Here is a 21,269-nt window from a genome sequence, read left to right on the forward strand (position 1 = left end):
GGGGGGGGGCGGGGAGAGAAGCCTTTTCCACCCGCCCCATGCTCTCTGTGCTCTAGTGGGCCACGGAACACTTTCTCCTGACAACAGCGGCCTGTGCACCGACTTCGCGGGGCCCCTGGCCCACGCTGTGTCCTGCGTGCCTGGCGTTCCTGCTCCCGAACCCGCAACCCCTCTCCCTTTAAACCTGAGCAACACGCTCCCTAAACCACCACACCATTTCATTTGCAAAAGGAGCGTTTTTGCATGGATGAGAAATCCATTAACCTATTTATTTATTTATTTATTTATTTATTTATTTATTTATTTATTTATTTATTTTCCGAGACAGGATTTCTTTGTGTAGCCCTGGCTGTCCTGGAACTCACTCTAGACCAGGCTGGCCTCGAACTCAGAAATCCGCCTGCCTCTGCCTCCCAAGTGCTGGGATTAAAGGCGTGTGCCACCACTGCCCAGCAACCAATTTATTTTTTAAAAACATTTTATTTTTGTTTGAAGCTGGATCACATTCCTTTAATCCCAGTACTATCAAGCCAGAGGTCAGCAGACTTCTCTGAGTTTGAGGCCAGGTTGGTCTACCTAGTGAACTCCTGGCCAGTCAGAGATACACAGTGAGACCTTGTCTCAAAAATTTAAAATGGTGTTAGTTTGAGAGACAGCCCCACTATATAGATCCTGTTGCCTGTGAACTCATAGACCTACTTGCCTCTGCCTCCCAGGTGCTGAGATTAAAGACATGCGCTAACATGTCCAGCCTACACTTAATTTATAAACACTGAATCTACTTGTTTGATACATTCTTTGAGCATTGTAACCTCAAAAGCCACAAAACCCACATATATAGCTACTATTAAGACGCTCGAGTCCCATCCCCTGTGCTTTCTCTGGATGTCGAGGCTGTCTCATGCATGTTTAGCCCTCTGACTGCAGTCGCTATTTAATGAACCCAGCTCAGCTGCATATGGACTCACCCTGAAATTCTTTTCTGTCTAGCAGTCAAGAAGCTGGCTCCACCTGAGTGGAGTTCCAGAGGCAGCAAACTCAAGCTCCAGGGGCCAGGGTCAGGCTGCTAGACTGGCCACATGGGAGGACCCAGTGAGCATGTGGGTGGCAGGGATGGGGGGCGGGGTAGAGAGGTACATCTCCAGCTGCGTTCACTCAGCTGTAGTACAGGTGACAATTCCTTCAGTGTGTGGGGGGTGGGGGGGGTGAGTTGCAGCTTCTAAAGATAATGTACCTGTGAACTGAACATGACCTTATTTAGGTCCATGCAGATGTAGTATAGTTCAGATAGGCTTACTGGATTATCTGACCTCAAATTCATTCCAGTTAACTTCACTGAGTTAGTATCTTTGTCAATCTGGAGACCTTGGGTGGTAAGAAAAGACTACACTGAGGAGACAGAGTAGGTTCAAAACCTCCGAGTCTGCACTTGATATGGGCCCAGGAAGCAGGTAAACCTGTCCAGTGCAGAGGTGCCTTTCTAACCCCAGGCACCCACAGCATAGGGCCTACTTAGAGAGGATACCTGGTCTGGGTGACCTGTGAAGCCCTTTCATTCTTGAATTTTAGAACACATACAAAACAAAGGTTAGACATCCGGGGGCCCCAACATGATACTCCATGTCACAGCAGAATTCATCTTAGGCGAGTGAAAGCAGTTTAAATGGGGGACCTGAGTCTGGTCAAAATAGATGACATGGGAGAAGCATGACCCCAGGACCCCTTAAGCCTTGGAAGGCCCTTGCTAAGAACATGGCTTACAAGAGTTTTAAGTCACAGTCCTGAGGGCAATGGGGGCAACACTGGATCTTCTGTGAGTCACATCTCTAGGCAAAGCAGGCCAGGACTGATTGGACCCAGATCCTGCTTTAACCTTCCTCTAGGGGGCAGCACTAGCCACCTCAGTTACTGCACAGCATAAAGAGGCTGTTCTTCCTAAGGGAAATGTCACCCTGAGGCCAGGACACAAGGCCTGCCTTTCTCTCCCCACCACCTCCATCCCCTCTCCCACTCCCCCACAGAAGTTCACACAAGTCAGGCACAAAAAGCCAACTTTTTATTTACACTGTGGTCTGTACATTACAGTTCCTTGGAAGGTGCCCACCACTGAAAGCCTGTTTCTGGAGAGAACAGAGTGGAAACAAACAGTTCAGGGCCTGGGCTGCAACCCACTCTCCTTTCCCTGGCGCCTAAAGTGGAAGCCTCGATCCCAACCCTAAAGCTAAGGCCATTTGCAATTACTGGCTTCTGGGGCAAAGCCCCAGATGTAATCCCTGGAAAATCAGAACCTATCTGCCTAGAGCTTCTTCCACCTGGGCCCCAGAAGGCCCAGCCCCACAACATGAAAAGCTGAAGCTGGGAGCCAACAGGCCGTGAGTCCTCACCACACTCTGTCCTGTGCAGGTCCTGACATTAGTCTGGTGATTAATGGCACTCTGGTCTGAGCACCAGCAGACAAGGAAGGGATGGACAGGTGATGACAGCAGGCAGGGACAGTGGCAAATGACTTCCTTCAGCACACATCAGGGGAGACACGAGAGGCAATGGCCCTAAACCCAGATGTACTGCCAAGCATTGGAAACCACGTGGCTGGGCTTCCTCCAGAAGTGCCATGCACACAGCTTTGCAGACCTACGACCTCCCTGCTGGGGCCAGCGCCTCATGTTAAAGGAGATCTGTCTTCTGTAAATATCTGAACCCATGAGGAAGAGGTTTGTGGGAGGGGCTAGTCTGCACAAAGCTACCCTTGTCTGGGATGCAGGGCTTCTAAAGTAGCTGCAGGTTCATGGGGATTAAGTGGTCCCTATGCTTAAGATTGTAACAAAATCCTGTACAAAAGTTACCAAGTCAACAGAGTGGGGGGAGGGGAGTCCTTTGGGCAATCAGGGCCTGGTGGGGTAAAGTGTTTGCCAGCTGGCCTCAGTAGAGGCATATGGCTGTACACGTGAGTACACACAGGACGGGAGGAGATAGAGTAAGGGGATGTACAAAAGGGGGCAGTGGGTAACAGAGAATCCTGTGTGGTGGTGACAAGGGAAAAAAGGCACAAGGACCCCAAACCATGCAGACAAGAAACAGTGCAGAACAGTAAAGCAGACAGTCCCAACACGAGACAGGGCCATCAGAGCTTAGGCCTGTAGGAGAGGTGGCCTGGGGTGCTTCCCTCTGATGGTACCTCAGGAGCACACATCTCTACAATACAGTCACGTTGGGAAGAGGAGGAGCCCACAAGGAAGGGACATCGAAGCTACGCAGCTCCTGGTGAATAGGGTGGCAAGGCCCGTCACCTTGCTATGCTTTCAGAAACAAAGCCTTTTCTAGAAGAGGCTATTCCTTAGCTGAGTAGCTAAAAGACAGCAGAGCCACAAAGCTGTCCCTCCCGGAAGGAGCTACCTCTACTTTTTCCTGATACATCATCGCAAGTGCTTTCTGCCTGGGTGGAAGTCAGCACAGGGAGGCCCCGTGAAGATCTGGCTGCTCTGACTTGAGGCCCCTTGGCAGCAAGTGCATGCTAGTGATACCAGCCTGAGGAGCCACCAAAGAGGGAAGTCCTTGGGCCTCAGTGAGGGGTGGGGTAGGAGAAAAGACTGGGGATAAGGGACAGCACTGAGGCCCTAAAGAGCTTCAACTGAACTTACACAGAGTCACTGGACATCTGGTGACCAGCCTGGTGACTACCCTATATCTTTCCCAGGTCCATCAGTCATGTGTACAGACAGAATTGCCGATGTCCCTCAGATGAGCGAAGTCCTGATTCCTTGGGCCTTGCTGTAGAATCTCCGGATCCCCTACACAGCCCGATATGTACCAACAGGCCCTGTAGCATCAGAACCCAGGACTAACTATCAGACCGTAACTTAGAGTCTCCAGGGTGTGGGAAGGGTACTGATTTGGCACTGACAGGGAAACAACTGGGACACCCTCAGGAAACAGACAAAACCCATGGAGGCAAGTGGCCACTGCATCTGAGGCCGCTTTCAAGGTTTAGCTCTTCCCTGCCTACCTGCCTCCACTTTCCAATGGGCTATGCCCAGTCAAATGCCGACACTTGTTTCCTGTCTCTCTAGGGTAAGACTTCCAGAGTAGTGGGAGCAACTGGACTCTCTCAGGGCAAGGACCACTTAGTGGCATAATGACACATCCTCTAGGCCACAGGCATGCTTCTCCAGCCCTGCTGGAACTCAGCAGACATTTCACAGGTTTTAGGAGCCTCCACCTGGAGCTGTGCATGACCAACACTTGGGAAGGCCATTGAAGATACAGGTGCTGGGCTACCCAGTGCCACCAGTTGTATGTGGAAGTCAGAGCTGGTCCTGTCATCAATTTCTCTCCATGCTGCCAGGGACTCCATCCCTGTGCTACACTCCCAAGCCCTCCAGCCTCAGACGTAAGACACCAGCACATAGCCAAACTGACAGACTCAGGCTCAAGGCCTGGCATTCTGCTTGGTCCTTGAACTTTGTGTTTTTAGTATATCAGAAATAAATTTTTCAAAAGGAACTTCCTCTGTAGAGTCTCAAAGAAAACTATTGGTCTTAAACAAACAAACAAAAAAATCTGGCTAATTCAAAGCTAAAAGGAAACAAACCAGGGGGACAGTAGCTCATTTTGTTTGGATTCCAGTGGAATACAAGGACATGGCCCCCAGCCTAACTGGACCTTTGCAAGTTACTGCTGACCCTTCCCTGAGGGAGTTGTCTAACTTGGGAAGAGAAACACCTCCTTCACAGGAGACCTAAGTTAGCGTCACCTGAGGCGTACTTAAAACATTCCAAGGCCTGGCCACACCTGTACCAACTGTTAAAACCTTCGAGGATCAGAATGTTAAAAAGCTTCCAAACCATCAAGTATGGCATGGAACATCTTGATTCTAAAACCACTTGTTTATCTGAAATCCAAATCTAACTGAAGGCCAAGTCTAACATCTAGACTCATGAACGTCAAAGGGGAGCTCACAACTGCAAAACGAGCCAGGGAGGCAGCAGAAACAGAGATTAGATTCTTCCCAAGCAAAGTTCTAGAACCTCCCACAGGTGATATGGCACTGGGATCCCTGGGCTTTCTAACCCAGTACATTTTAAAAATGCATTTTAAAAGTAAAATGGGTGTGGTGATTCTTGCCTATAATCCCAGCACTCTGGAGGCTGAGACAGGAGAATTGCCTTGAGCCTCACAGTAGCCAGAGCTACAACGAAGACCTCAAAAACAAAACAAAACAAAACAAAACAAAACAAAACAAAACAAACAAAAACCCAGAAACCTACTGTCACCACTATGAGAAACAGCAAACATGATCTTACAGAGGAGACACAAAGTTTTCTAAGTGTATTCTGGCTGAGGAAAGTAAAAAAGCTGGATTTCGCCTGAGGTGTGTTGTGTGGAAGTCAGACCACATTCAGAAACCATTCTTCCAGAGGCCTATACTATAGCAAGCATTCAGGTCCACAGGGGTCTCCAAACCTGAGCATTTCCTCCAAGAGTCCACTCTTCCAGCCCTACAACTTGGGCCTAAAGTCTTCCTTCCCCGCCTGTTTCCCTGACAGAGATTCCTTCCTCTTCTGTGATGTTGTGACTCTGCCTCTGTGGCCTTCTCTGGAAACCAGCACACAAGTGAAGCAGACAGACCATACAATTTCAAGTCTGAAACACTCACCTCTGAGAGTAGGCCCCTCTGACCAGGACTGACACTCAGCTGGCCTCTGCATTCTGCCAGCATGGTATCTGGACCAACCTCAAACCATGGTTTATTTCCCATTCTTTCTCACAAGACTCCCTACAGCTTTTCACTATCTTCCCAGACCCCAGGGAAGGAGACCCTGTATCCCAGGATCAGGCCTTCCTGTCTTCCTGGGGCAGCTCATCCAGACAAAGCAGGCACACCCACCACCCGTGCAGCATGAGATGCACTCCATGCACATGATTAAAAGCAATCTCAAAAGCCAAAGAAAGCACAGTGACTGGACTGAAACTGGCCGCAGCTCCGTCTCTGCCAAGCAGGGCACATACCCCAAGTCCCCTCTTTACCTTCAACTGTGCCTTTCTGCTCACCAGGCTCCCCACATGCCCAAACCTTCCTTTTAACACAAGATGTGCTCAAGAAAACAAACTGAAGGGGAAGACTTGAGACCGTACGCATTTATAGGAGCTGGGGTAAGGAAGCCAATCACAAGCCGTATAAAACTGAGATAAACTGGAACGCTCCCAGTACAGTACCTACTCCCAGATCACATTTTTAACACCCCCCAGGGGGGTGAATTCCCATCATATATTCACAGAACAGAAGACTAAGGCTCTCCCGATGTTCTCCACTGGACCTCCAGTCAGCAGTATCTGCTCTCTAACTGGGGCCCTTCCAGATCTCTAGGTGGGTCTGAAAGCTGGAGGCAAGGGTGTCGGTCTTGGAAACACTTCCCTAGGCCTGTCCTCCCCAAGGAACACGCGGAACCCAGACATGTCACATGTGACAATGCAGCCAGGAAAACACACCTCTCTCTCCCAGGCAATCACTCCTTTTGGCCCCCCAGTGTAACACACACCTGCCTTGGGCGCTGACCCTCCTTGCTCTTCCTTCCACCCAGCTGAACCAGCTGAAAGCTGCTTGTATTTCCCATCTTCAAAGCAAAACGAAGCCAAACCAGAAAGGGGAGCAGGAGAGCAAAACTGGGAAGGGCACAGAAAGCTACGCAGGACTCAGCCCAAAGGCACGGACAGTGCACACTAGCTGCTCTGGAAGCCCGGTCCACTGGACCTGTTTACCTGCACCCCAGATGGCTAGCCCGTAGGGGTCTCTCCAATACCCCTTCCTCCTCTGAGCTTAAAAAAAAAAAAAAACCCGGCTTAAAAGGTGGCCTGAAAGGCTGGCAAGGACACCAAATTCTGGAGAATGTAACAGTTTTGTCCCCACTCCAGTGGGGGAGGAGAGAGAACCTGTCTCCTGAGAGTATCTTCTAACCCTTATCCACAGAGGTAGAATCATTTCATCAGTATCCTAAATGCAAGCTTCCAGGCCTTGCTGTTAACTCCTGAGAGTGTTCCTCCCACATCCAGTCGCCCCTGCCCCTCACAAAGGGGCTACAAAGTGCACACACAGCTCACCATGGGTTGTCACCCACAGCCATGGCCCCAAGCTCACTCCTTGCCTGTGTGTGCACAGTCCTGCACATACATCAGCACACACACAGGGTGGTCAGAGGTACAATTACAGCGTGAGTGTGGGCGAAGCCTGCATCTTCATCTCAGGCAGGCCTGCCCCGAGGTCCCAGGTCCGACGGCCGCTCTGCAGCCAGCCCTGACTCAGTGTTTGATCTCCAGGATGGAGGGGTTGTGATCCAGTATAGCCAGGATAATCTTGTCCATGTACTGTCTCAGGCGGAAATTGATCTCCTCCTGCTCCTTCAGGGCCTCCATTAGCTGAATGGAATGAGAAAGGTGGGTCAGAAGCTAGGCCCAGGCCGGGCTTACACTGAGCCAGTGACCAATGACAGAGGCACCCAGATCAGCCTGAGCATTTTAAGCAGGGACCAGAGCCTAAGGCAATTTCATTGACCCTGGAAGAGGCTAAAGTATGAGGAAATTTTCACAAAGTTGGGAACACTAGTCAGATGCACTTATACTCAGGGCTGATGTGCACGATCCTGACTAGGGCTGCCAGCCCTTTCTCCACCCAGAACAGTACCCTTCTTGTTCCAGCCTTGCCTTACTCAGCTGCTCTCTCACAGTGACAATTAGGTGCAGCTAAACTGCTGCTCCGACCCTGTGGAGTTACCTGCTCTCCTTAAAGCGAGAGGAGTCAGGAACATGGGGGCTCAGTTTCACACTAAAACACAACTGAGTGTTCTGGTATCTGATGTAGAGAAGCTGGGCTGTACGAGCTAGGAGCTGGGCTCCCGTCCCACTGCCACTGGTGTGGCCTGTCATTTCTACAGGGAAGCACTGAGACTGTGAGCTAAGAGACCAAGTAAACACATGTGCACAAGTAGATGCTTCGGGAATTCTGGCCTCCATCTGGGTTAGGTCCAAGAAGGACCTCTCATTGGAGCTGCACTCTGACTTGGGCCCAGAGCCCCTGAGTTAGGAGCGCTAAGCCCCTCCCCCTGTGCTGCTGCCTGCTTAGCTCTGACATCACCAAGATAGGGGTAAGTGGAGGAGTATTAGGGTCAGGCCTTGGCCTGCCTCTCCGGTCCCAGCAGGTGGAAGCTGGGGCAGGACCCACAGAATGAAGACAAATCACCATGGAGACAAATTTGAGTGTCCAAGGGAACGAGAAGACAAGGCTACCTCATCTCGAGACGCTGTGTCGATTTCAGCAGCCAGAGACTGGGCTTTGGTCTGGGTGGCAAAGAGGTTCTTCGCCTCGTAGAGGCTGAGGCTCAGGATCTGCCCATTTAAATCATCATTCTGATCCCGCAGCTTGTGATTCTCCTGTGCCAACAGAACGAAGGCATCGTGAGCTCTAGGAAGCATCCAGAGCCTACTGGAACACACTTCCCCCATCGGTGTCCTCAGCTGGAAGGGGAGCTACAGCCCTGCCTGGGAGAACCAAGAGGGCAAAGGTCTTTCCTCTCTAGGGTCCTGTGGGGAGCTCTGGCCACCAGCAGCTCAGCATGCAGCCCTGGACCTGGCAGAAGGGAGGTGCTATTCTGGATTTTCTGTGCAGGAAGGAAGGCTGGTCTTCCTGGCTCTTCCTGCTGTTAGGTTCTGGAACCTTCTTAGTGGAAGTTGTTTCAAGTTGCCCTTGCCCCAGAAGGCAGCTGATGCTACAGCTCCACAGGTGCCCCCTCCAATTCTTGCCTCTAGCTCACCCCAAGAACCTGGGAGCCCCTGGGGTAGGTGATGGGCTAGCTGTACTGGAGGAGATGGGCCCTAGGACTTGTGCGTGGGTGGATGAGCTCAGGTATAGTCCATGCCCAGCCTCTAGTTCACAGGCCCAGCTGAGTTTGGACTTCACTCCCTTCTTGAGCCACTGACCCTCCTGGTCCCACGCTAACACAGGCTACAACAGCAGGAATGATGGGACACCATGAGAAGCAGAATCTCAAAGACTTAGGCCCTATCTGACAGAGGTTTAACCCAGCCCAGCATGCATCTGCAGCGTGAGGATGGTCCTCTTATTCCAACACCCAGAACAGGACAGAGGCCTAAGAGTGCAAGAACCACTGGGTGTAACCAGAGGCAAGCTGCTTGCCTGAGTGTGGGACAGGACGCTGGGCCTTGGCAATCAGGTAGCTGAGAAGAGACAGGAGAAGTGGCAGGAGGTAGACGGGCTCGTGGCTCCCTCCCTGTGACCTCTAAACAGAAGCCCCCATGGTTGACCCAACCGCCTCTACAAAGCCACCAGACATGGCTCTAGGGCCTACCTGTTTCAGACGCTTGACCTCATGTTCAAGTTCGACCTCACGGGCTCTGGCATTGAACTCGCCAAGGCCAGATGCGCTGCGGCCCCTACCTGGCCGCTCACAGTCCAGCTTGTACATCTGCAGGTGCTCGAGCTCTCTCCTCAGGTCCTCAATGAGCTGTGAGGGAGAGAAGCCGGTGTCAGCAGCAGTGACACTGAGAGAAGCCCTGGCTGGGCCCCTGGCCTGTGACTCACCTCCTGCGTAGCCTCCCGCTCCTTCTGAAACTCCAGGCGGTTCTGCCGCAGCTTGTCCATCATGCGCTTGTAAAGATCCATCTCGTCCTTCAGTCGTAGGCTGGTGTCCTCCAACCGGTCAGACATGCGCTGCCGCTCCTAGGACAAGGCAGACCCAGTCAGGGCAAGCATCCTGAGAGGGCCCTCGCACTCTGGAGGACCTTAGTGTGGCAAATGGACAGGCAGACAGCAACCTTGGGAATGCTTTCTCAGAACATCCTAGAAACACAGCAGGTAACTTCCCAGGCCTCTGATGTCCTTCAGTAGTGTCAGACAGAGCCTGAGAAGCAGCTGTCTGTCCAAACAGGAGCTAAGCCCACCCTCTTCAGGGAGAGATTTCCACAATATAAGGCATTTACAGTATATAATACAGACTAAATTTTCACTGTAGAAGACTTGAAATTTTGTAAATTCAGAAACAAAAGTTATTCACTTTTCTTCCTATTTAATTAATAAACTTGCTTTTGTTTATCTTTAAGACAAAACTTTCATGTACTCTAGGTTGGCCTCAGAGTTCACGATGTAGCAAAGGATGACACTTGTCTCCACCCGCTGAATGCTGGGATCACAGCTGTATGCTACCGAACCCTGGTACCTCTTCTCTGCAGGGAAATACTTCAGTGCTCCTGAGACTGGCATCCAGCCCTGACTGCCATCACTTCATGAACCCAGCGTCTGGCTGGGACCAGCTGCTCACCTCGTCCAGCTTCTCTGTCTGTGACTTGAGTCGAGCCACTGTGGTTCTCAGATCTGTGTTCTCTTCTTCCAACTGCTGCACCCTGGGAAAGAAAAATAACATGGCTCAGAGAATCTGGAGCAGAAACGGCCTTAGAGAGAAGGTGACTGGCAACCAGTCTCCATATCCAAGAGAAAGAATCTGCCTGAGAGAAAGACGGGGACAAAAGTAAGGTAATGTCTCACAGGCTGACTCAGGTCCAGCGTCCCTGATCCAAAAATCCAAAATGTTCCTAAAGCCAAGACTTTTTAGACACTGACGTGATACCACAAGCCAAAATCCCATGCTATCAAGAACCTGCTTCATGTGTGGAATCATTAGTATCTGCCTTTAATCCTGGCACTCGGGATATAGTGGCAGGAAGATCTCTGTTGAGCTGGAGAACAGCCTGGTTTACATAGTGAGTTCCAGGATGGCCAAAGTCACATGAGACAGTCTCAAAAACTGTGTGTGTGTGTGTGTATGTATAATTACTTTCAGTCTATAAGTTACTTTTTAACTGTGTGTGTTTGTGTACAGTATGTTGTGCATGTCTGGGAGTGGGGAAGGGGCAGTGTACATGCGTGTTTGACTTTATTTGAGATAGGATCTTTTATTGGTTTGCCAGATCCTCCAACTTCTGAGGGTTCTCCTATGTCTGCCACAGAACACTGGGGTTACAGAGACACTCTGCTGTGTTTGGTTTTATGTAGGTTCTAGAGACTCGAATTCTGTGTGGCAAGCACTTTACCCACTGAGCCATCCTCCAGGCCCCATAAGCTATTTTAGAAACAAAGGAGCCAGGCTTGATTGTGTACAGCTTTAACTCCAGCACTCAGAGGCAAAGGCAGAGGCAGAAGCAGGCAGATCTCTGAGTTGGAGCCCAGCTGGCCTACAGAATGAGCTCCAGGACATCCAGGGTTACACAAGGACACCCAATCTTGGAAAAAAAAAATGGAAGGAAGAAAGGAAGGAAGGAAGGAAGGAAGGAAGGAAGGAAGGAAGGAATTTCATGTTTAGATAGGATTTTATCTCCAAGACATATGTATACATAAGTATGTATTTCAAAATCTAAAAAATTCTGAAAGCTGGCCTTCACACACATATGAACACACATGTACATACACAAAATCCTTCATGAAACAATGAGGAAGGGGGCTTCTAGGAGGAGGAGAACAGTCCGATGCCTGGTGTGCCCAGGGCTCTCCTGTTAACATCTGTAGTCTGAAGGCTATCCCCATGCTTGCCTTCTATTCTCCATCCCCAGGCCTCATCTGGAACTCAGAGGCAATGATCGTCTACAGGAGCGTTTACAGACAGCTGCGCTGCAGTGACCCAATGGGGTGGTACTCAGATGTTTCATAGGCAGGTAAGATGGCTACTACAATGTACAAATGTACAAAGCAGATGTGATTACATTTGATTCTTGCAGCTATTGCCTCATTCTGGAGAGGCTTTTCTTGACCTTAATGAGGCCTTAGGGTACCCTAGGGAGGCCTCCAGACAAGGGCTAGAGAGGTGTCTGGACCTCCATGCTAAGTGGTGTGAAGCTGGCTAAGGAAGTGAGGAGGGAGTGTATGCCAATGACTGGAAGTACCAGGCATGCCTCCACATGAACAGCGCCCTGGAGCTGTGGAAGGGGAGCAGGTAAGACTACCCTCAGAACCTGACGCTCTGTGTTCCTGTTTCAGGCCCTGCTCCCGGTCTTCTCCCTTCTTCCCTTCTGGTCCCAGCCACCTCACTTGAGCCTGTAGTCATTTAAAACAGCCTGTAACATTTAATATGAGAAGCCCCTTAGGACTCCAGCCCCAGAGCCACAAGCAAATAAACGGCCCCTAGAGCAGTGGTTCTCAATCTGGGGGGTCACTTATCAGATAGCCTGAATATCAGACATTTATATTACAATTCATAACAGTAGTAAAATTATAGTTATGAAGTAGCAATCAGAATAATTTTATAGTTGGGGGTCACCACAACATGAGGAACTGTAGTAAAGAGTCCACAGCCTTTGGAAGGTTGAGGAGGTGTTGGGAAAGGTGGGCAGTCTCGGGCACATGAGAGCTGGGAGTCTCCTCACCAACCTGTACTGGGTTAGGAATCACCCAATCCCTTGGGCCTACCTGGCCCAGCCCTTGTCCAGCATCCTCTGCCCACGTGGGCTTAGCATCCTCTGCTTAAACACCCGGGCCAAGGAGTACCAGGACAGTGCCTGTTCTGCCAGAGGCCCCACCACACCCGGTCAATGACAAGAGCACAGCCTCATCGAAAGCACATGGTGCATGGTGTGGGGCGGGCAGAGAGGGAATTACACAGTAGGTACAACAAAACAATCTGTCCAGCCTCTGACTTGGGCTCTAACAAGGAAGATGTTGATGTATACAGGAAGCCACAGGCTCAGCTTACCCACGCTCAAAGTCAAGGGACGATGTGACAGCAGGGGGCGCTCTAGGCCTAGATATCAGACCCAGCCTTCTGATTACCTCGGCACCTTCCTCTGCCCAAGCACTGTGGCTACCATGACTTTCATTCTACCTACTCCCTGAAGAAATGGCAATTTTAAAGTATCTGAAGTAGAAGTGGTAGGACAATCGGCTCAGGTTTACTGGAAATCCTCGGGGGCAGCACTACCCCAGGGCCGATGGGCACAGCGGGGTGCAGAGGGGGCACTGTGGGCACGAGGCCTGGTGCCCACCTGGTGTTGAGCAGTTCCAGCTCTGTGCTCTTCTCCCGCTCCAGCTTGCAGTAGACCTCGCGGTGTCGTCGGGCCTCCTCCTCCAGTGCCTGCTCCGCTGTGGTCTCCTGATCCTTCACCATCTCCTCCAGCTCATGTACCCTGCGTGGGGGCACACACGAGTTCAGTCAGGGTGCACTGATCCCACTCAAGAAGGCCTGGACCCTGCTGAAGCCCCTAACGCACTCACTGTGCTGGTGGAGGGTTTCCAGGCCTCTGGGCCGTGAGCTTAGCTGACAGGTAAGTTAGGGACACTGTGGCATCTAACAAAAAGTGTGTCAATCATACTCCAGGGAGGAGCAGCAGATCTAGAGAAGCTTCAGAGGGGACCGACAGCTACACAGAAGACTGTGAAAGCAGCAGGCTTGGCCACAGCCACACCAATGGCTTCCAAGTCTTACCCTCTCTTTCCTACGGACTTCCTGCCCAGAGCCAACTCCAATTACTTAGGTCTATCTTGGCAAACGGCCATAAGAAATCCAGAGCCAGGGGAAGGTCAGGCCCGTCTGGAGTGATAACCCATGTTGACTGCCGGAAGCCTATAGTTAGTTGTCTAACAGTTCAATTTCTCCATCAGGCCGAGCTGGGGGTACAAAAAGGTGGGGGGACCTGACCCAGCATGGAGAAGTCTACCAAGATTCTTGCATCTGGAGAGACCAGGCAGCATGGGGGCATCCTTCCCAGTATCCCTGCTATCCAGGCCACACAGCACCTCCTGGGCACCCCTGCCTTCCACTCCTTGCCACAGGGGCATGTCCCCAGGAAGGGAGGTCAGGCCCTAGGCACTCTAAGCCAGTGGCTCTCAAGCTTCCACCCTTTAATACAGTTCCTTGTGTTGTGGTGACCCCCCCGACCATAAACTCATTTTGTGGCTACTTCATAAGTGTAATTCTGCTACTGTTGTAAATTGTAAATATCTGATATGCAGGATATCTGATATGAAATCCCTGCAGGGGTTGTGGCCCATAGGTTGAGGACAGCTGTTCTCACTCAGTGGGAGTCACAAGCCCTGGGGCTGTTCACCCAGAGGAGTATTGATCAGGTCTGGAATCTAGGCCAAGTGGCTCAGAGCGGGAGAGACAGGGGCTTCTCTGTGCTCCCCAGAGCTGCCGTACTCCCCAGAGCTTCCCCGCCCCCCCCAGAGCCGCCGTGCTCCCCAGAGTCCCAGTCGCCCCGCCCCCCAGAGCCGTCCCAGCCCCCAGAGCTGCAAATTCCCTGACCTGTGCACCAGCTGCATGTTCTCCTGCTTCAGCTTGCTCTTGAGGCCCCCACTCGTCAGGCTGTCCTTCTCCAGCTCTGTGACCTTTTTCTCCAGGAAGCTCACCTGCAGCACAGGAGTGGGACAGGGTACAATAGGCTTTCGAAGCCACAGAACTGAGAATCTAGAAAAGCCCACGACAAGGATCTCCAAATGACTATGCAGGAAAGAACACTCGTATTCTGAGAGGAAGGGGCATGTGGTGATTGATATCCCTCTTGCCCTGAACTAGATGGGCACAGGGTCCAAGTCCCCAGGGAGCAGCTCGGAGCAGGTTCCCCACACACCCCAGGAACATGCCCACCTTCTCCGTGATGTCATTGTCACAGGAGTCGATGCTGTCACGGAACAGGTCCTCAGTGCTGCCGTTGCTGCTGCTGAAGTTGCTGTTGTGCATGAGCTGCCTGTGGGGGGAAGGGCACCTGCCTGCCTGCCAAGTCTGCCACAGCCTGGGACCCCAACTCAGGCTACGGGCTAGGTGAGTTTTCAGTAGAGAGGCTGCCAGAAAAGAGGTCACAGGAGGAATACTCCATCTGACCTTCTCAACCCAAATGGCTGTCTACTCTAAGGATGGTGGACAGGGCACTCCCCAAGCCCAGGTCCTAAGAAGGGTAATACCAACAGCCATGGGCACCCTAGCAGGTCCATTAAAGCTGGCGTAGTGAGGATCTGAAGATGCTGACCCTACTAAGTGGGGACAGGTGGCAAGGGCAGGGAAAGGGCTGCTCTGCCTCTCTGCTGTCTCTTCCACCCAGCTGGGGATGTGGTCACTTGGCTACATGCAAGGCTCAGGCTGAATCTGGGCTGCTGCCATGGAACCCTGGCCCCAGGATAGCAGAAGCAAGTCAACGTGGTAAACACTCCACTCTGTCTCCCAGGAGGGTCTTACCGTCCAAAAGCTGTGCTTGAGATCTTCCTGTTGGGGCTAGAGAGAGAGAAGGGGGACACAGTCACTGAGCAGAGGGGTGCTGGTCTATTTCCACATGCTGCCCACTGCAAGACACTAAGGTATGATGGGCTGAAGGGACGTCATTCATCAGCTTGGTGCTGAGGTGCTGCAGGAAACACCTCAGGGGCAGCCCTGCAGGGACGCCATACCTGACCACACAGGGGGCTTGTGCCCCCAGTCCCACCTGGCCCTGCCCCTCTGGGCTTCGGCCTCACCTGTTGGCCTTCAGGTTTTTCAGCCGGGCCTCCAGGTCGTTCAGCAGGTTGATCTTCTTGCAGCACTGAGAACAGTAAACATCTAGCAGCTCACTGTTGTAGGTGTGCCGCATCTTCCTCGGGGTCTGTCCCGCACTGGACCAGAGCAGGGTTGGGGGAAGTCACTCTCTATGCTGCTGGCAGGCTGTGCCTTGCCCCACCTCACTGAGCTTGCTCAACCTAGTTCCCCAAGGCTTTTATTTCTACTTTGGGGCAGAGGATTGGAAATAAATCAAGAGCATCCTTTTCCCATGGTTACCAGAGATTGTGTGTGTGTGTGTGTGTGTGTGTGCATGTACCCAATTAGCAGATAGGGCATACTGAGAGTTAATGTCACTAGAAGGAATGACTCAGGCAAGCAAGAAGGAGCCACAAAAGGTCACTTGAAAGGGCCCTGTAACACTGAGGTTCTAGAAAGCAAGGTGACCTAGACACTCCTCACGGGAGTCTGCAGACTCCCAGACCAATTAACTGTTTCTTCAAAATAGAAGGGGAGATATCTGACCCCCCACCCCCAATCAGGATGTAAGAAGGCAGCACATGCCTGCCAGTAGAGCCATGTAGCCCTGGACAGAGGAAGGATGTTCTTTGACTGTCTGACCCACTGGGATGAGGCTAAACTGGTTCTGGCATTTTCCATGGACTCCAAATGCCACCCAGAGCAAGGGAGCACCTGGAAGATACTGAAGATCCTAGATCTGAGTAGACATTGGTTCTGGCCTCATCGTCGGGGCAAGGGCTGCTGGGAGCACAGTCCACGTCATCCCCCTCGCCATAGTCTTCAAATTGCTCCTCGTTGCTGATGAGAGAGGCGGTGGAGTGAGTGGAAAGGTCTGATGTGGTCATGGATGGAGTGAGGACCAGTGACCTAGGCCAGAAGCACCCAGTTAGTGGAGGGCTGAGGGCATGGCCTGCAGCTTCCCGGGGGCATGGGTGGGAACCAGCCTGGCATGACAGACAGCAGGAGCCTGGATTAGTCTACACACCTTTTGACTCTGGGGACCTCATCCTAAGGGGAATATCCCACATAGAAATTTCTCTGTAAGAGATATGTAAATTGTCCCATCCCCAAACAGCAAAACACTGGTTATTTCTTGATGGTTTAGCAACAGAGATTAAAATTACACTAATTACAGTTTACTGTATTAAAGTACATATCAGTAAAGCAATTATTAAATTATAGAGCACCAAATGATTGTTAAAAGACTCATACAAACATTGGTAACAAGGCAGAGAAATAAGTATCAATGACAAGTTAGATACAAGCCTTGAGACAGTAATTAATAAACTTATTTTGAGACAATGTCCTACTATGTTGGCAGTGATGATGCACGCCCTTAATCCTGGCACTCAGGAGGCAGAGGCAGGTATATCTTTATAAATTCAAGACCAACCTGTTTTGTATAGATTATTCCAAGCCAGCCAGGGTTACACAAGACCCTGTATTTAAAAAACCTAAAAGGGAAGGGGAGGGGAGGGGTGGGGAGGGAAGGAGGAGGGAGAGGGAAGAAGGGTGGGGAGGAGGGGAGGGGAAAGGGGAGAGGAAGGGGAGAAGAAGAAAAGGGAGGGCAGGGAAGGGGAGGGGAGGAGAGGGGAGGGGAGGGAAGAGAAAGGGAGGGGAGGGAAGACAAACAGTACCATGGTCATGGGACTTGGGTTAAAGGTTATTTTCTTTCATTTTCATTTTCCTCATCTTTTCCAATTTTTAATTATCCCTTAATTTTTCTATTATTATTATTATTGCGTGTGGGCACACGTGCATGCACACCCCTGCCACAGTCCACATTGGAGGCTGGAGGATAGCAGAGACTCTTGCTTTGTTGTTCCTGCTGCATCCACCAGGCCAGTTCGCCCTGGGAGTGCTGGGATTCACAGATGCCCCCTCCCCGGCTCCGTGAGTTCCAGAGCTCAGACTCGGGTCCTCTGGTAAGCACCTTGACCCACTGAGCTAGCTCCGTAGCCCTCTCTATCTTTTATCATGACAAGTAACACGGGTGAGAATCAGCCCCCAACTTACAAAGCGGCATTTCTAACTCTAAAGAATTATCTGTCAGAGACCCCAGACTCTAGGGTTTCACGGGCCACCCATGTGACACGAGGGCCTGGTTGGGGCTGCCTACAACCTGAGATCAAAGAGAGGCTCAGCTCATAGCCTGCCTGCATCCATCTTCCCAACAGTCACAGGAGATGCTCTGCTCACCCACAGATCATGACTCTCCAAGCCCAGAGCATCCACACTCATGACAGGAAACTTGTACTGGGGGAAGGGTGTGGGGAGGACAGATGGACAGCAGGTTAGGTCTCAAACTGTCCCTGGAGAACCCCAGCTTCTGTTTAAGGACCACAGATGGCACTGCCCACAGGGGCTAAGGATGGAGTCCCTTGGCACTCAGCCTGCGTTCTATTTACTCACACTTTGTCTCCCCTTATACTTACCCCCTTTCCCTTTATGTTAGTGAAACTTCACCATGGCTGGGAAGATGGCTCAGCAGTTAAGAGAATATACTACTCTTAGGGTTGGGGGATACCTGGGGAGGGGGCACCCTCTCAGAGGAGGAGAGGGAGTAGAGGAGGGATGCTAGGGGGTGGGGGTGATCCAGAGGTGGAGTAGCGTTCAGGATATAAAGAAATAAATTTACAAAAGAGTTACTGAGCTCAGGTCCCAGCACCCACAAATGCCCCTACAAACTCACAAACGCCCTCTTTGGTCCTCCACATACCATGCATGCACACGCACTCAGGCACACACAATTACAAGTAAATATAAATAAGTCTTAGACACTCCGCTGGAGAGACGTCGCAGGGGTTAAGAGCACACTGGCTGATCTTGCAGAGGACTCAGGTTCAGTTCCTAGCACCCATGTGGTGGCTCACAACCATCCATTACTCCAGTGCCAGAGGATCTGACACCCCCTTCTGCCATCTGTGAGCAACAGGTACACACGTGGTGCACACACACATACACATGCAGGCAAAACACTCATACATACAAAAATAAATCTAAAAATAAGTCAGACGTGGTGGCACAGGCACACACCTTTAATCCCAGCACTGGGGAGCCAGAGGCAGGTGGATCTCTGTGAGTTCAGGCTGGCCTAGTCTACAAAGCAAGCTCTAGGACCATCAGGAATACATATTGAGACCCTGTCTCTACCTCCTCTTCCCTGCCTAAGAGAACTGACTTCTGCACAGGATTAAAAGTCCAGGATTATCCCTGCTATCCAGACACCCGTGGAAGCACCACATGTGGTGCTGATCCTCACAAGATGTCACGTGTACTTTCTGGAGATGCCTTCCAAGAACTCTACTTCCAGCCCAGAGGCCACATGCCGATTCGGCTCACTCACTTGTCCTCTGGCAGGAACAGGCCCCCCAGCTCAGGCTCCTTCTCCTCGTCAGGACTCCTGACAGAGCCCTCTGGGCCCTGGCTGCTCTCCATGGGGCTGTCCATGTCTAACTCCTGGGGTCCTTCAGGTAGGGCCAATGTCATCGCTTCCTCCTCGTCTTCCCGGAAGAAGTCGGGTTCCCTGGGGAGGAGCTCGCCATCAGCAAAGGTAGAGCCAGAGAAGTCGCTGCCCTGGAAAGTCAGAAGGGCAGAGTGAGTGAGGCTGGTTCCCTGGGACTCAGTACTCACCAGTCTACATGGGCATCCGCATGAACCAGAGGTATGGCCAAGGTGAGATTCTAACTATGAAGTGCCTGGTAAACCACGAGGGCCTTTCAGAGCCACCCAAAGAAAAGGGCTACAGCCAGATCAACTACCTTGAGGACTGGGCAGCTTGGCTATGTGGGAGCCTTCATCACTGTTTGCACTGGAAGCCACATGCCTTCGTGAAGGCTTCTTGGCTGTAGTGAGGGTGGACTCACTCTAGTCAACTGTCAGGGACAACCCTGACCTCATGAGGGACCTGAGGCACGATGGTGCAGGGAAGTCTGCACAGCTAGGGTGCACCCTCCAAGAACCTGTACAGCCACAACACCTCAGTGCAAACGAAAGAAAATAGTAACAATAACTACTCTTGTCTATTTATCTTGCCTTAAGCCACGTTGCCAGCTGTTGTGTAACAGTTTATTCAAAATTGAAACACAGAAAGTAAACTCAAAACAGTTTCAGGAACTCCCTGAAACTGACCAGACTCTCTTGGCCCCTCCCTCCCAAAACAGATTGCTGAGAGTCACTCTCAGACATGCCAAGCTCAAACAGGTAGAGACCAGTCAAGCAGCATGAAAGAAACAGAGATAGTGGAACTGCCCAGAAAAGGCTTAGGCCAACAGAAGGAACCCAGAAAGAACACTCTCCAACCTACTGAGCTGCCTGGAGGCTGTGCGCTGTGCTCCAGGTTCCCAGATTTTGTGAGTAGTATCCTGGGGTGGACTTCGGTGTTGTTCCACTAATAACCCCAATAAAACTCACTGAGTCACTAGATGGACTTTACTGGTACCTGTAGCCATACTTCGGTCTGTTGTGGGCTATCTGGAGTAAGTGGCCAGGAAAAATCTATGACACACCACCAGCCAGGATCTCTCAGTCCTGGGCCTGAGATGCTCCACTGCCTTACATGATGCTGATGTGCAAGGAGGTGTGTCTGTACCTCCTGATGACGTTATCTTATAGAAGAGCTCAGGGTTGACTTATTTAACCTAATGTAAGGAGTAGTCAGTCTCAGCAAACGATCCCCCTGGGTACTTGGCTTTTGAGAGGGCAGGCACTCCCAGTGGCTCTGCTTCTAATCCAATGGTTTACTCTGTCTAGGACTAACAGAACTCCACTATACATGTTTCCCTCATCTTCCAGGGCTGCCAGGGAGCCAGAAGCCTCAGGAAAGTGTCTGAGAGGACACTTTTGGTTCCAGGACACCAGAAGAAGCCACCTGGAGATAGGCTGAGCCCTGAGGAAACCTGGGGGCTCGGAAGAGAATGTGATTCACAAACATGGTTCCTGCTTGTGCCAGGACTCAGCTGAACACAGATGGACCAATGAAATCAGCACTGGGCAATCCCAAAGGTAGAGATCAGGGGGTGAGCAATCAAAATCATCCTCATGTTCCAAGATTTGTAAGTCACTGAGCTTCGTACTCTCAGCTCACACAACACTCACCCGAAACAGGGGGACCAGTGCGACAGAGCAGCCACCGACTACCAAAGACTGATGATAGTTCACAAGTCCTACTTCTGTTTGGAGATCACTCTCCAGGACGGCTGTCTTTGTTCCCATTTTACTGATAGGGAAATAGGGACTCAATGAGTAACCTGCCAGAGTTCTCCGACTGGTAGGCTGGGCAGAGAGCCTGCCTGCTTCTGCCTGCCACACACTCAGTTCCCTTTGTCATGGCTACCCTCACATCTCACTAGTTTTCAGAGCTGGGTGTGATGAGTCACTCGCTAGAGACTAGATGCTGGTGATGATGCCCAGGTGCTCCCCCAAAGGCAACAGTCCACGTGCGCATGTCACCCCCACGGGAGAGGCTGCTTAGCACAAGAACACCCAGGGGGAAAGTGAGGAGGTGGCCCATCCCTCAAGGGAGCAGCTTGAGTTCTCTATCCCATCCCCTACCTGCAAATTGCACCTGACCAGACAGGCAGGCCAGGCTGGCCTGGGACGAGCTGCATCTGACCCCTCAGTCCCAGGACCACACCTCCTTTCACCTTCTGGATCACAGGCCTTCCCTGGGAGCCATGGCCCACAGCCCATGGCATACCAGTGCTCATCCAGTCCTTTACCCAGCATCCCACA

At 51.4% G+C, this 21,269-nt stretch overlaps 1 protein-coding gene across 2 annotated transcripts in view; it reads right to left on the minus strand.

Moving 5' to 3' along the window:
- Positions 1 to 2,034: 2,034 nt before the first annotated feature.
- The window catches only part of Rab11fip4 (RAB11 family interacting protein 4), a 37,446-nt gene continuing 18,211 nt past the window's right edge, over positions 2,035 to 21,269 (minus strand). The window contains exons 2-13 of one of the 2 annotated variants that reach the window (XM_028759366.1): positions 18,883 to 19,112; positions 16,209 to 16,334; positions 15,497 to 15,631; positions 15,222 to 15,257; positions 14,637 to 14,736; positions 14,295 to 14,398; positions 13,036 to 13,176; positions 10,326 to 10,407; positions 9,590 to 9,727; positions 9,357 to 9,512; positions 8,278 to 8,421; positions 2,035 to 7,410 (exon numbers count right to left, since the gene is read on the minus strand). In XM_028759366.1, the coding sequence (XP_028615199.1) occupies positions 7,294 to 7,410; positions 8,278 to 8,421; positions 9,357 to 9,512; positions 9,590 to 9,727; positions 10,326 to 10,407; positions 13,036 to 13,176; positions 14,295 to 14,398; positions 14,637 to 14,736; positions 15,222 to 15,257; positions 15,497 to 15,631; positions 16,209 to 16,334; positions 18,883 to 19,112 (1,509 nt within the window). In that variant the 3' untranslated portion in view covers positions 2,035 to 7,293. Of the gene's footprint in view, positions 7,411 to 8,277; positions 8,422 to 9,356; positions 9,513 to 9,589; positions 9,728 to 10,325; positions 10,408 to 13,035; positions 13,177 to 14,294; positions 14,399 to 14,636; positions 14,737 to 15,221; positions 15,258 to 15,496; positions 15,632 to 16,208; positions 16,404 to 18,882; positions 19,113 to 21,269 lie in introns of both variants that reach the window. The other variant, XM_028759365.1, reaches the window with a different exon arrangement.

The sequence above is a fragment of the Grammomys surdaster genome, unplaced genomic scaffold, assembly GCF_004785775.1.
Source record: "Grammomys surdaster isolate TR1022 unplaced genomic scaffold, NIH_TR_1.0 126278, whole genome shotgun sequence".
Taxonomy (NCBI): Eukaryota; Metazoa; Chordata; class Mammalia; order Rodentia; family Muridae; genus Grammomys; species Grammomys surdaster.